Source organism: Sturnira hondurensis, unplaced genomic scaffold (genome assembly GCF_014824575.4).
Source record: "Sturnira hondurensis isolate 20B ecotype Veracruz unplaced genomic scaffold, ASM1482457v3 Scaffold0000780, whole genome shotgun sequence".
Lineage (NCBI taxonomy): Eukaryota > Metazoa > Chordata > Mammalia > Chiroptera > Phyllostomidae > Sturnira > Sturnira hondurensis.
Genome location: NW_028073411.1, coordinates 5,697,088 through 5,712,109, shown reverse-complemented (window position 1 = coordinate 5,712,109; position 15,022 = coordinate 5,697,088). Strand labels below are relative to the sequence as shown.

Below are 15,022 nucleotides of genomic sequence, written 5' to 3'. Positions count from 1 at the left end.
ATTTTAAACTCTAGATGTTTTGAGAGACTAGAAACACCCTGGCCTTCATCACAGAAGAAAATAAGTCAAATCAACTCAAGACTTCAATCTGTCTTGACTGCTTTTATCAGCCAACATTTGAACAAATAAATGACTTGCCACCGTTTATATTTTCATCCCTGGACCTCTATCTCTCTAACAGTAAGCTCACTCTCCCCTGCTTCATCCTATCTATTTAGCTCTTGAAGTGAATTATAGCATATTCCCCCTGAACAATGCACACTACCTATATCAATTACTCCAGGGAGACATTGCTCCGGTGGAAGGAAGAAAAAAAAAATCCCTGTATTTGCTATTCATTTCTTTCTTTATACCAAGCCAAAGCAAGTGCAGACAGAAATATGCTAATTTTTATGTAATAGAATAAAAAGCATAGGAATAGATTTATATGTTAATTTTATGATTAGTAGTATAATTGATTTTAAATAATTATGTCATATGCATGAGGCATTTGCCACTTTCCTTCCTTCATCCAAAAATGTAAAGTCTTACACATATTAGACAGGAAATCACACGCAAAGGAACAAAATTAAAATTGGAAAGGAAATTAAGATGTCCATTGTGGTATTATTTATATTAAAAACTTAAAACTTGAACAAATGTTTAGCTATAATTAAAATGATTAAATATGACATTATTCGCTGAACAGAATACTGTGTAGCCATTAAAATGTGTTGATAAATTATTTTTAAGCCTGTGAATAAGTGGAAAGTGAACTTATATAATATTAATTCAGATAAGTAGAATTTAAAGTGTATATTTGAATATAAGACCTTAACTATAAGAAATGAGACATTCTGAGACAAAATGCTGGAATGCAAATCACACACTGGGGCATTGTGTCAACTCTAGGTGATAGGCTGATGGGTGATTTCCTATTTTTCTTAATATTTAAAAAATATTTTCTTTATTTTTTATGCCTTGAGTCTGTACAACTCTTGTAACAGGAAAAAAAATTCAATACTTACATATGCTCCAGTTTCCTTACCTATAAATTGGGGATATCAACAATATCTATCTTATATAATTGTTCTGGTGATTAAACGAGGAAATGCTCACAAAGCCCCTGGCATGGTGGTTAGCACATAGAACTACTCAAATAGTAACAGAAATTCTTATTCATTTTAAAGAAAGTATAGTGCAATTTAGCATATACAATTTTATTTTCTCCTCTTAAGGTACAATTTGCAGAAAACATTACCATTTCTAAGGCTTTGTGATATGCTAAGGAAAAAGAACACAACTTTTGCATATTCTGTTCCGTAAAACAGCGAGGGCAATACTGGGCAATAGGATTCGGGGTTGGAAACAGAAGGCAACGGCAGATGACACAAATAGACAAACACACTCAGCATGAACACACGCAGACACACATTACACCCCACACAAGCACCCAGTATAGACACACACGAAACACAATGTACCACATATACATCCATAAACAGTGCAGAATTTCAGTATCAGAGAAGAGACTCCAGCAAATTTATTCTTGCCTTTTGCCGCCCAAACCCACACCCCTTACTTCAGAAACAGTCTTGTGCATTAAAAATTAAATAATAAGATAAATTCTGTATTCAAATACTCCCTCTAGTAAAATAATGGTTCAACCCAATGTGCCTACAGTTTGCATTTACTTCCATTTTGAGCTCTGCATTATGGATTCCTCATTCCACATACAATAAAATCCATACCTAGGTCTGCATAGTTAGACTTGAAAAATTGCTTGCGTCCACAAAAGTACAGCTCGAAGTCAGTTTCATTCGACCTGCGCAAAGTGTATCCATTTTCAAGAGCAGCAAAAGCATCACAGGTATAACGGTAGGTAATGAAACCATAGCTGTCTCTGCAATGGACAAAGAGAAGTTCAAAGCTAGCAAGGAGGCATTAGCATATATGACTAGAACCCTTTCTACTGCAGGAGACTTCACTGGTGCCAATGTCTGAACCACTGTATCCATTTATCAGTGTGATTGTCCTGTCAAGCAGCTAAATACTTATTTCTGGGACGGAAAATCTCAACTAGAAAGATTAATAAATAGGGATGAAAGAAAATAAATAAGGTTCTGAACTCAACATGTCATCTGTCAAAGCATCCCCATCCTAGTAATCTTATGGCCATAATTTTTTACATATGTCAGCTTCTAAACAAGAAATAATCTTGAAGATTCTCACCCATCATCCCGCAGATGTACTGTGCACTCCTCAATTTCACCAAAAACTTCAAAACGGTCCCTCAGTTCTGTCCGTGTTGTGTCAGGTCTGATTTTGCCAACATAAATCACACGCCGTTCTTCCTGGAGGTGGGGAGAGGAAAGAGAGACTTGCTAGTTCTGGAGACAGGAAAGAAGTTGAACCTCCACGAACATTCATAAAGGCACAGTCGTGCGTAGGAAGACCCCACAAAGCACGCCGGTTAAAGCAAAACATACAGTGAAACCCAACGAAAGGCTACACTGGAAGCGAGTTTTACTTTTCATTTCGATTTCACTTCCAGCCCTTACATGCTCTCTCTCTTTGGCATCTTGTTCACGTCTACATTTTTTGTCATCTCTGTACCCGAGTCACATGAGCTTTCACATGTTAGAAAAGAAAGGTGTGCAATGTGATCACCTTATCATGGAATAACTGACCCAAAATACCTATTAAATATTTTATTATTAACCCTCAAAATTGGTAAGTGACTGGCCTGGCTTAGAAAGCTGTTTAATATCTCATTAACTCAGCATTCTAATAAGGAGATGTATACCTTCTCCAGTTTTATTAAGAAATAAATGATGTAAATCACTGTACAAGTTTAAGATACACGGCCTGATGATCTGAGGCAGAACTTTTGACGTAGCTCAAAAGAGAGATTCTTGAACTCTAATGTAAGTAAATATTACCTGAGATGCTTATTAAAAATGCAAGTTATTGGGATTTATCTCAGATGTACTAAAAATATTTGGAAGGTAGGGTTCAACGATCTTCATTTTTAACAAGTGCATCCAAGTGATTGTGATGCAGATGGTCCAAAAACAAATAATTTGAAAAACACAGTCTTAAAATATAGACTATTTTAAGCCCCAGGTCTCCAAAGACTAAGAGCTACAAAAGAATGTTATAAACTTCACTTTGTCAATGAACCTTATTTTAGAAACAGATTGGAAGGGTGTGGCCTAAGTTTCACCAGTGGCATCGATATCATCATAATCAGCAATTTACAACCTTCAAAATACAAGAAGCAATCCTATAAATCTTGTTCTGAAAAGACAGGACAAAGGAGACGATGTCTCTCAAAAGTGAGAAAAGGCAAGAACGGAAGGAGTTGATATAAAGAAAGTGCTTACCAACTAGGCTACATGTCTATCAAAGATTAACAAGAGTGGAATGAACTTCAGGATGCTGAGATTTAAGTTAGATGGGAGTAAAGCCCAGGAAGCACAGGACTAAGGTATAAATTTCGCTTGCCTAAGAGTTTTCTCTGGATGTACTGAGAGTATCCTGTCCTGGATAATGTGAAAAGTAATTTGGGCCTAAGGCAAAGAGATGTGTTATTTACTGAATGGCCTTCCGTTTCAGGTGCCCAGTATTTAGCAAAGTACCTGGCACAGCCTGGGCACTCAATAAGCACTTGTGAAATATGACTGAACAATTCACAGACTCCATAACAGATACTATCCTAGGTTATCTAATCATTCATGTTTCACCTCCTTTTACCTTTATGCAACCTTCCTCTTCCTATTTTCATCAGGGAAGTGCCTCTGAGCTTCACACTCAAATAACCATCTATTTGGCATCTGAGGTTAGTTGTTCCCCCGGCATCTCAAACTAGACCAACATTTCCCAAACGAAACTCCCCAGTTCTGCCCTCTCCCCAGCGGGTCTTTCTCCAGTGTGCTTGTATCATTGAAATGAACATCATCTAGCCAGTTATTCAAGACAAAAACCTGAGTTCCTTCCCCCACATCTTATCACCCATTGCGCCCTGTTGATTGGTGCCCTAAATCTCTCTCTAGTCCAGCTCCTTTATTCTATCCCCCCTAAACCAACCTGCCAGCATCTCCTTCCAGACCAGTATAACTTGGGCCATGTGTCTGTGCTTCTCCTCCTCGACTCGATTCTTTCTCAGGCAAGAGTGGTCTTTGTTAAAGGAACAGGTATCTGACCATGCCACTTACTGTCTAACACATCCTATGGCTTCTCCTGACTTGTAAGGCAAGCCCTAAATCAGTAACAGGACCTACTGAGCCTGTCATGGTCTGGACCTGTCATCATCACGGGCTTTATCACCACACACTGCATTCTTTCCTTTACTCTGTTTTCCAGCCACGTTGAACGTCTATCCGACCTTAGTGTATATGGTGTTCCTTCCTTTCCCAGGGCCTTTGAGCAAGCTGTTCCCCTGCTACTTGGAACATCCTTCCTACAGTGCCTCTCCCTCCCCTGCACCAACATACATAGACTGTCTAGAATTACATCAAATTCCATAATTATTTCCTTTCAGAGACTTGAAATGAGGTCACAATTCCTATTGGTTGCTCTCAAAGAATATTCTATTTATCCTTTGTAGTTTTGTGCCCAATTGTAATTAAATAATTAATAGTTCACTAATTGTTTAATGTCCATCTCCCCCTACAATGAAAGTTCCATGAAAGCACAGACCATATCTGTCCTATTGACTACCATGTTCTAAGGATACCTGAAAGATAAAGTCTCAATAAATATTTGTTGAAAAATCAATCAATCACTAATCAATGAATTATTTTTAACACTTCCTTCATACCACTCATTACCTCATAGATGCCTAAGTGTATCCTAAGATAAGGGAGAAAGAAAGCCAGGTTTAGTGGTCTATCATAGGAAAAAACTTGCCTAGGTAGCTCACTAAGAGAATTAACAAAGGTTTTCACAATTTGTTTCTACAGGTTTAAGTGCAATAATTGTGGAGTAGTTACAAGTTTGCAGGACTCTCATTTTTAAAAATTACCTCTGAGAACCAGAGGTAGGGCTTCCCAGCAACTGTTGGTAAAACACAATTTCTCTGACATCAGCTACTGAGTCTAAAGAACGGACCAGATGACGTACAACAAACAGAGCAGGCTGCCTGGTTCACTTCCATGGAGATTGTATGTCTCACTTGAAGGCTGTAATTGTGTTGCTCCAGAGCACCCAGAACATTCAGGAGGTCAATGAATATAAATGGATGGTGAGGCTCATCCTGGGGCAATTCTTTACACTTGGGCAACGGAATCATAACGTCACATTCCATTCTATTTATGCAGCCGACTCTAGCCAAACAGCCGAATGTGATGGGACCCTTATCTAAACTTCCTGGTGCCTGCTTGCATTGATTTTCTTTTTTTAATGAGCCTTTTTTAGGAAGGTTACTACTATATAGAGGAAAAGTAGGGGGCAATGCAGAAGAGAGAGAAAGAAATTGAACCATCACAGGGAAATTGTTCAACTACCATTATGGGAATACACACAGCCTATGTATTCAAGTAACTTTGAAGTTAAAGCTAAAATCTACCATATGCATGTCCATATGCAAACATATTGGGACAGTCCCTGAATTGCTTCTTTATACGAAGCTGAATACATCAACGATCCCACAAAGGAGATAAACCAGAGGACCTTTTACATCAGATACTGATACATTCTGCAGTAAAAAAGAAGACACAGCCTAGATGAGAGGAACAGAAATCCAAAGGGCTGTGCATAGTCACCTCAACCACCTGTTGCCTCTCCTCTCCTTTTATAAAACACAGGACTGGGGCCACATCTTGGTACCTTGCGAAGACTAGAGATTGAAGACATGTTAAAATTATCATTTGAGAAAATGATTAGAGTGCTCAGTTTTCCCGATGCTAAAACTGAAACTAAAAGGCATCTGAAGGTCTAAAGAAGCAAAGACAAAAAATCTTTCTAAGATTGGCCAAAATGTTTAACAGAGAACCGATTATTTTTAACATGTTGCCGTTTTATTAGACAGATGAATAGATTCCATATCTTTAAAAAGCCTTACCATTTGCAGCCAATTTTTCAAGACATTAATTTCTAAACAGGAGATGAAAGGAAAAGAAATCAAAATGCTTAATAACATTTCCAACTTCTTAAAGGCTTGGAAGAACTCTAAACCTTTGGCAAAAGCTTTTGAAAAATTATTTTCCGACCTGTTTTTACTATTGAGGAAGATGGAGCATTTATCAAATATCTTTTAGCTTCAAGTTTCACAAAAGCTAGTTTGCTGATGGGGTAGATAATAAAATTGGAGATTTATGCTGCATTAACAGGTATGGTAAATCCTCATTATATCAAAACACAGGGGATAAATAAAGAAAAAAAAGGCCTTACTGAATTAACTGACTTTGCATTATCAAAATATTTATCAGAAAGTGTACAGAGCCTCCTGAGTTAGCTAAAGAACATGTCACGTTTCTCGTCAAATAATAATAATCCTGGTGAAAGGTGTTCGACTAAGAAAAAACAAAATTAATAAGGAAGTTATCATTTATTGTCTAAAATATACCAAGTACTATGGTAAATACTTTTTACACATTATCGCAACAAAATGCTCTGCAATTTTAGTTAACAACAAGGAATAGGCTAATAGAATTTGGATTCTTAGAACTTCTAGTCAACATTCCCAAATTAGAATAGTTTTCAAAAGCCTACTCCTATGCTAAGGAAACTGCATGTCAACTTTGGCAATAAAAGATTTGTGCACAACATCAGGTCAGCTGCAGCCTGACTTCTTCAGAAGTTCCCAGTACACTACAAATACTATCGATGAGACGAATGAATAAATCCTATGCAGTTTCCAGAGTGAATGGCATAGTTAGGTCCCCCATCCAAAGAATAAACTGGGGGAGGGGGGGGGTCCATTAAAAGATGTCAATGGGCAGAAAGAAATGCTGGAACTCTGACAAGATCCAAAAATAAAAGGATATTTTTCTCTCACCTTTAATATTGATTACACTCATTCAATCCAGTAGTCATTCAGTAAGTTCCTACTACTGGGGGAAGTAGTAGTTCCTCTTAGGGAGGAACCAAAACTACAGCATTCAATTTTCCAGAGTTACCCCCATCCCAGGAACACTCAGACACGTTCCTCCTTAGTATCTAATAAGGCTGGATAAACTTGAATAAATCCAGGTCAGTCGTCTTAATAGATGATATGCAAGTAGGAGGTAAGATGCAAGTAAACCCAGTGATAAGTCAGCAAACATCAGAACCATAGACTGAGGGTATATATAACTACTTCCAATAAAACTGCCAGTTGCTAAACAGTGCACTCTGAGCTTAACCTAAGATATATTCACCCCCATGAAATAGCTCTTTAAAAGGGCATGAATAAAAAACTATTTAATTTTTTCCAAAAAGGATAACCATGAGAAATTACACAATTTTTGGTGTCATTCGGAAGAAGCCGATCATTATCAGTGATGACGCACTGTTCTTGGCTCCCAGGCTGAATACTAACCAATGGGGGTGGGGTGGTGCGGAGAGAAATGAAATGCCACCGTCATTGCCCAAGCACATCTGGTTTGGGTTTTGAGCACTGAGCCATATCATAATGTCTAGATTTTCCCTTTTCATTAACATCCCATTATCATGTTTTCTGGCAGGAAACTGTACAGATTGCAAATGGAGTTGGACTTAGAAGTCCACAGGAAATTAGAGCAGCGGCAGCTTAGACATTAAGTACTAACCCTGGCTTGCACTGTTCCAACAGCACCTGAATTACTTCAAGCCTACGAGACCAAGGAAGGCAGAGGGTGAATTGGTTTTTGAGAAAGAGTTTAGATGGAAATTGGAGGAAAGTAGCAAAACAACAGCAATATCCAACCACAATGAATGATTCTGGGTTAGTAATTACTAATCACTACTCTTCTCTGAACTCTCTTATTTGGTGCACTCAAGCTGATTTGGATAGGGACTTTCAGAGCCACTAGCTATGAAAACTTTATAGACCTTCCAAGTCATCTCCTTATGGAGCTCAAAAGAACAGCAATATTGACCACAAAATGACTTTCATTTGGTAGAATATCAATTATTATATAATTTTAATATTACTTTTATTTCCTTATGGAACCTCTCCTTTGTTGGTCTCCTAATTATATAACTGATCTGAATTAATGCAAAATCCAACACTGCACCCAAAGTATCCCAAATATAATTTTCCACTTATTCATTACTCTAAGGGTGTCACAAAAATCTGAATGGAAATCACCTACCCAACCAACCTGGGAAGACTCTTCTAGTTTCTTTAGTCATTTCGTGAATGACTTTCCAAGCTAATCTAGTCAAATGAATCAAAAATCATCGCCTGTATCTCTGTGCCCAAGTTCGTAAAAATAAACCTTTCAAAATGCATTTTGGCATAAGAAAGCAGATCATTTCGAAGGAGGAAATCAATCAGAAAACCTTCCTGTGGGTAAACTCACTAAATAGTTCCACTAAGCCTCCAAGACAGACTTCAAAATCTATAGCATGACTTACGGGACCCTTCAAAGATCTGGTTTCATGCAGCCCTCCAGACTTATTTCTTGCAGCTCCCTTACTTTGGTATTCCAGTTAAAAGACTAGCAGTTTTCCAATCTACCTTGCTTCCCCGCCCCCACCCCCGAGACTTATTATGAGCTATCACTTCTGCCTACAACAGCAATGTCCAAGAAAAATATAATTCAGTTTATGTAATTTAAAAAACTACAGGAGCTACATTTTAAAAGGGAAAAAGAGCCAGAAAATAAATTCTAATCACATATTTATTTAGCTTAATACATCTAAACTATCATTTCAACCTGTCATTGATCTAAAATAAGCTAATAAAGTATTGTACCCTCTTTTTTGGTACGGTCTTCAAAATCCAATCACACTTGCAATGCATCTGAATTTGGAACTAGCTGAATTAGCCACTTGGCTAACGGCTACCACGTTGGACAGCAGAGGTTTAGAAAACGTTTGCCTTCCACCCCTTTTGGTGTCAGATCAATCTCACTCTCTTTGGGAATGACTTTCTTCATTTCCAGATCTGATTGCCCACCACAAAGCCTTAGATGTGTCTTCTACAACAGCACCTAACACACCCCATTGCCCACCTAGCTTTACCTCCCAGTAGACATGAAGCTCCCTGACTACAGTGGACCAGGTCTCACCTACTTTTATATCCCAAGGACCTAGCAAATGTTTGGCACATAAAGAGGCATGAGTTTTCACCTACGTCAAGGAGAAATAGCATATAATTGTAGAAGTGGGCACTGGTTTAACAATAAATTCCAAATCTTTATATTAAGTTCTTACTACTGTCACTGTGTTAGTAAACAACCTCTAGGTCATAGTTCTTTTTTTAAAATCTGCTTTTCAAAAACAGAAAAACTCAACTTCAGAATTCTCACAAATGCCTACTTATTTTATAATAATTTAGTATAAGCCAAATTGACACTTGGACTATGTAAGCCGTCTTGCAAAGAGAACTGATACAACATTGTCCTAATCAAAAAATTAACTAAGGAATGGTTAACATTTGAGACACAAGGAGAAGGCAGGATGAGATCTGCTTCCAAAGAGATTAGTGACCTCAAGGGCATCTTGGGGATGGGCATCAGCAAGTGATCTATTTGGAAAGAGCCAAACTAGCAAACAGGCACCTCCCTCTCTGTCTTGACCCTAGTTAAGTGTCTGACCCTAAATTACCTTTGGAAGGAATAAAATAAGCATGTCTTTATCTATATTTATTTACACAGCTTTAGTTATAGTTGTATTTTATTTTTCCTAAATGAACAAATATATTATGAAATAATCTCTCTCTTTAATGGCATACTTCTGGGACGAAACATGGGAGATTTTATAAAATGTAAATTTGCAAACACTGAAATAACTCATTTTTCCTACATGCTTATGCAACATGATTCTCTTTTGTAAAGATTAACTGTAATGTGCCATATTAAAAGTCTTTATAAGCTACATGGCACTATATAAATGTGAGTTATTATAATTATTGAATAGGCTATTAATTAAAAATAGTAAAATTAGAAATATTGAATTTTTAATTTTCATTAGTCTTCTTAAGTGTTAACTAATGACACTCTATCAAAGCTTAATATCACAGCTCATTTGAAAGTTGAGAAAAAAAATGAGGAAAAGTGTTGTAATTTGCAAAAGGCCCATGATTTAGTCTTAGGTTCATTCAAAGTTAACTGAGTGACAACAAACACCCTAGACCTTTAGCCCAAGTATTCAATTACTTCTCCCTTCTTTCTCCTTCAGCGCCTACAACTAACAGACATCTCAGGTAACCTTTTTCCTCCAGCTGATCACTGTTGGCCAATGCTTGATTTGGACTTCATTAATCAGCTCTTTGCTGTAGGTTTTTCAAGATTTGGTTGATGGTAGTAGGTTTTCTTAAAGGAACCATATACATCTAACTTTTAAAAATCCCTTTCCCTAAGTCTTAGTATACTTATATTCAAGATATGTCAAAAGCTGATCTTCAGGGAAATGAAGAGTCTCAGAAGCTTGAATAATCAAGTAGTGGCTGCAACCACCAAAAGCAGTACCATTTTTAACCAATGAGTCGTGGCTCCGTGGAGCACCCTGTTGGGAAACACCGGGAGACTCTGGGGGCTCGGAGGTGGTATGCCGTAAGCAATTAGGAATGTCGCCATGGACAAGTACTAGATGCCAACAACTGGAGTGTCTCATATTTGCCTTCCAAGGTCTAGGTTGACAAGCATTGGGTGGGAGCCAGGTAAAGTCTACCCATTAGTAAGCCGCTGCTGAAAAAGTACTGACCTACAAAGAAAAAAAATAGTTCTAATATAATCTGAATCTTTCCATCAAAGGGTCAGTACTGTCTATATGTCAAGTCAATGTAATACGCTGCTATAAGCGGTGCCAAAATACGTAATGGGTTATTGACAAGTAGTTCCTAAGAAATGTGATGCATCCACTGCCTGGTTAGGTGTTGACCCAGCATAAGTAAGAAATGATGACTTCCTTAGCAAATCTTCCTCTCCTAACTCCTTTAAATCTAATTTGGACCCCGTCTCTTCATGGGCAGTCCAATCCTCACATCTGCCAAAATGATGGAACAGTAATATCTGCTCATTTTCCACTCAGAGAAAAAGGCAGCTGAGAACAATAAGAAGAACTTATCCTTTGACCAGATGGAACCAGTGACTGACCAAGTAACTCTCCACTCCTTCCATTTTTAAAAACAGTAATGAGCTTCAAGATGAATGAGAAATATACTGATTTCACATTTAGTTTTCTAATAATTTGTGTGAAGAGAGATTGGGGACACACTGATGCTTTAATGTCAAAAGGGTGAATATTGCACATTCTAACAAAGTCTAGATTTAGTTTATTTTCGGATCTACAAAAAAGAAAGAGGGAGGGAGGGTGGGAGGGAGGGGGGAGGGAGGGAGGGAAGGAGGGAGGAAGGAAAACAAAAAAGAAACCCTCCTTTGAAATGAAAGTTAACTCCAGGCTGCTTACAATTGCCTTCTGCCTCTGTCTCTCCCTCTGTTTGGCCCTTTCAGATTCCCGCTTCTCATACTCTCTGCGGTATTCTTCCCTCTTCAGCCTTTCGTGCTGATATTCCTCGTAGCTGTCATACCTGAGAAACATAACTTTATCATTAAGTCAACCACCTCAAATGACACGAGCAACATAAACAAACTGGGGAGGGGCAGGGTTTTAGATAACATCTTGTCATGTGAGGGCCAGGATGAGAAGAGCCCAGGGGAAATGACACGCATCATTACCTGGGCCTACGGCTGTAGGGTGATCTTGAACGTGATCTTGAGCACAGGGGAGAATTTCGGTGTGCACGGTGTCTGCAGTGGCTTGACTCGTAGTAGTAGCAAGATCTAGGGGAGAGGAGAAAAACAGAAGGGCATTTGCGACTTCCACTTAACCCCCGTGGACTGGCACAACTGAACACCCCTGGAACACTGTGTTACATAAACTGGCTTTTCCTTCCTGGAAACTAGTGAGATTTTCCCAGTGACAATTTCTGATCATTTAGTCAGCTTAGAGGTCTGGGAGGGATGTGTTCTCTCCAGCGTCTCTTATTGATGTTAACGCCAAGCGCCAGTCTGGTACACTGTCAGCTTTATCTTGCATGGATCTCAACTATCCTGGCACAGGGCAGCTCTCCAGGTAATGGAAAAAGTTAGATGAGCAAGTTTCTTACAAATTGCTCTCTCTCTGATCTGACTGGCTCAAGGCACTCTGCTCAAGGCTGACAGATTTAAGAAAAGATGAGGAGCGATGTATGTGTGACAACAATCTCATTAGCTCCCTGGCACCCAGAATGCAATTGTGAGGGGCTGGGCTGCCTGTGGGTTTGAATGTTTTGGGTTTTTTGTCTTTCTTTATTTTTTTTTCTTTTTCTTTTTTAATTTCCTGTAAATGCCTTATGCTCTGGGTGGGTTGTGACAAGCTTTACCTTGAGGAGGATCTACTGCCTGGGGACCTTGATCTTGACCTGGAATATGGTGATCGGGAACACGACCTGTGTCGAGAAAAGGACCTTGAACGAGAGCGCATCCTTTGGGGTCTTTGAGAAAATAAGGATTTGGGTGGTGACACAGAATCTCTACACGGAGAGTTAAAAGAAGAGCAGGAAGGGGACACATCAAACAATGAATAGGACTGTGTGCCGTCCCAAGGGTAGTTCAGTTTATCACTTTCGTCTTCGCTGTCATCAAACAGGCCATCCATGGCTAATCCTGAATTGATAAACATAGGTAGTTTGGAGAATTGTTCGTTACTGAAATTGCTGTCCCTCAGTTCACTGGTCTTGTCTGCTTCGTCGTCAAAAACAGCTTGACTGGGATGACCGAAGTGCTTGTTCAGCTCGGCTCGGATTTCCTGGTCTTGGAGCTGTTTCCTGGTGCTACAGGGAGAGACCTGCTTGCTCACCTCTGGAGTCTCTCTCACGTAGCACTTGTCTGAATCTGTGGAGGAACAAATCTGCCCCTGCCAACTGGAGGGAGCATCTTTATATTCTAGTTGTCTAGAGTCTTGGAGCTCCTGTGATAGATTAATGAGTATTTCTGTTTTGGAATTGACTGACTGACAATAGTCATGGTCACCAAACAGCCGCAGACTGGGCCGTCTGGCCTTCCTTTCCTCGTGTCCACTGGGGAGCACTGAGGTCTTGCTGAGCTGTGCATACAGCTCAGACTGCTCAGGCCCCTTCTTGGTGGAGTTGTTGCCTTGGGTACCAGGACACTCGCTGTACCGGGGCTTCTTTGATGGCGGAGGTACCACAGTCTTGCAAGAGGACTTCAGCTTTGGAGAAGCCCTGAAAGGGTTGTCTTGGTTGGCTTTATGAGGAGGAGTCGTGGGTGGAGTTAGGCCTAAGGCAAAAAAAAGAAAGGAGATAGGAAGAGAAAGAGAGAAGAGACAACGTTCTTAAATGCCAGGATACATTTTTCTAATAGTTCCGAGATTTCAGACAATGGCTGAAACTGAGTGAAAAAGAAGGAAACTAAATCATGACAACACCTGATAAAGTGACTCTCTAGCCCAAGTCTCTGTCACCAAGAGAAGACGGATCAGCCATGCCAGGCAGCTGCACGTGATATTTTGTATTTTGAACACCAATGCTAACAGACCTACCTCTGAGAAAACATTAACGTGTCCCCCCTGGCCTCCATGACACCAGGCATCACCAATGGTCAGATTTGCAAGGGCACCTTGCATATCATCTGCATTATGGAAAATGAATGTGGTGAGACTCAGGGGCACCACAAAATGGCTTCAGTAGCTTTTGTCTAGAAAGGACGCTGTTGAGAATGCAAGTGGTCCAGGGTTTTTTGGTCCAATCAAGAAAATCTACCCATGGAGCCAAAGAATTAGGAACTTCAAAAAAAAAAATTGGTGGGATGATGGCAAATGCAGGGATGACATAGGAGCCATTGATATGAGTTCGGCAAAATACAACATTCGAATGCAGGGAACTAGACAACTCTACAACGTGATGGCTACGATTTTGTCGCCACAGTTCATTAACTTAGTAAACCGTGGCTAATGTAGGTATAATACATTCTTGTAAGCATAACTAATACATTCTGTCTAAAATATGGTTCTGCGAAAGAAACCAAAGTGAACAGTAACAGGAATTATTGCAGTGACGGGATCATTTCATTAGAGCCCAACATTCGCACAGGTTATGAGGCCGAAGGATTGAAAGGAATCCAAGCTTCCACAATTAATTTAAATTTTTAAAAAAGACAGAGGAAAAAAGGGGAAAGCCCATCAGTTGTCGCCTTCTGTGGATTTCTACAGAAGGGCAGGAAATGCCACCAGAAGTCACTGTGTGAAGGACAATCTGTGAAGGTGCCTCTGTGAAGGGTCAGCCCTGCGTAGGTCCTGCTCCTTCCTCTGGGCCGAGGAAAAGTAACAGTGACATGGCTTCTGAGACCAAGAAGCTTTGAAGAAGGGAAGGCTGGGGTTCAAATGACTTTGTGCTTACAAGTGAACATTTTAGTTTATAATACACTTTCTATTTAGGAGGATGGGTGAATGCTATTCAGCAAAAAAGAACTTCAAGTCTGCTAACAAGCCTGGGGTTAGACTTAAGGCAACTGCACGTTTCAAGGAAAGGCAGAGAAATCCTACCTTGTTAGAAATATATATATTTGTAGAGAGAAAACCAAGTAGGTCACAGAAAGCCACATGAAATTTTGGTATGAACAGGAAGACGCTGCTTCTCTCTCCTACTTTACAATAACGAGATGGAAAAAATGGTATTTTCCCCTGAAATGAAATATGTTACGCCACTCTGGCCACTTTTATTATGCACAACTAATTTTCCCTTAATGAGGAAAGAAAAGAAACAAAGATGCAAAGTGGTCTGCCTTTGGAAATCCATCCCAGAAAAGTTCATACAGAGGGGGAAATGCAAACACAAAGAGAAAAGAGACACCGAGTCTCAAAAAAGCCTCTCTTCAGTGGCAGCTGACTGTGTGCCTACCCTTCTTTGCTCATA

The 15,022-nt window shown here is 39.5% G+C and overlaps 1 protein-coding gene across 5 annotated transcripts in view; it reads right to left on the bottom strand.

Annotated features, from left to right (window-relative positions):
* Positions 1-15,022, bottom strand: part of PPARGC1A (PPARG coactivator 1 alpha) — a 111,868-nt gene that overhangs the window by 8,705 nt on the left and 88,141 nt on the right. For all 5 annotated transcript variants that reach the window (XM_037044946.1, XM_037044937.1, XM_037044952.1 and 2 more), the window contains exons 8-12: positions 12,473-13,388; positions 11,787-11,891; positions 11,518-11,638; positions 2,212-2,333; positions 1,731-1,882 (exon numbers count right to left, since the gene is read on the bottom strand). In XM_037044946.1, coding sequence (XP_036900841.1) covers positions 1,731-1,882; positions 2,212-2,333; positions 11,518-11,638; positions 11,787-11,891; positions 12,473-13,388 — 1,416 coding nt within the window. The remainder of the gene's footprint in view (positions 1-1,730; positions 1,883-2,211; positions 2,334-11,517; positions 11,639-11,786; positions 11,892-12,472; positions 13,389-15,022) is intronic.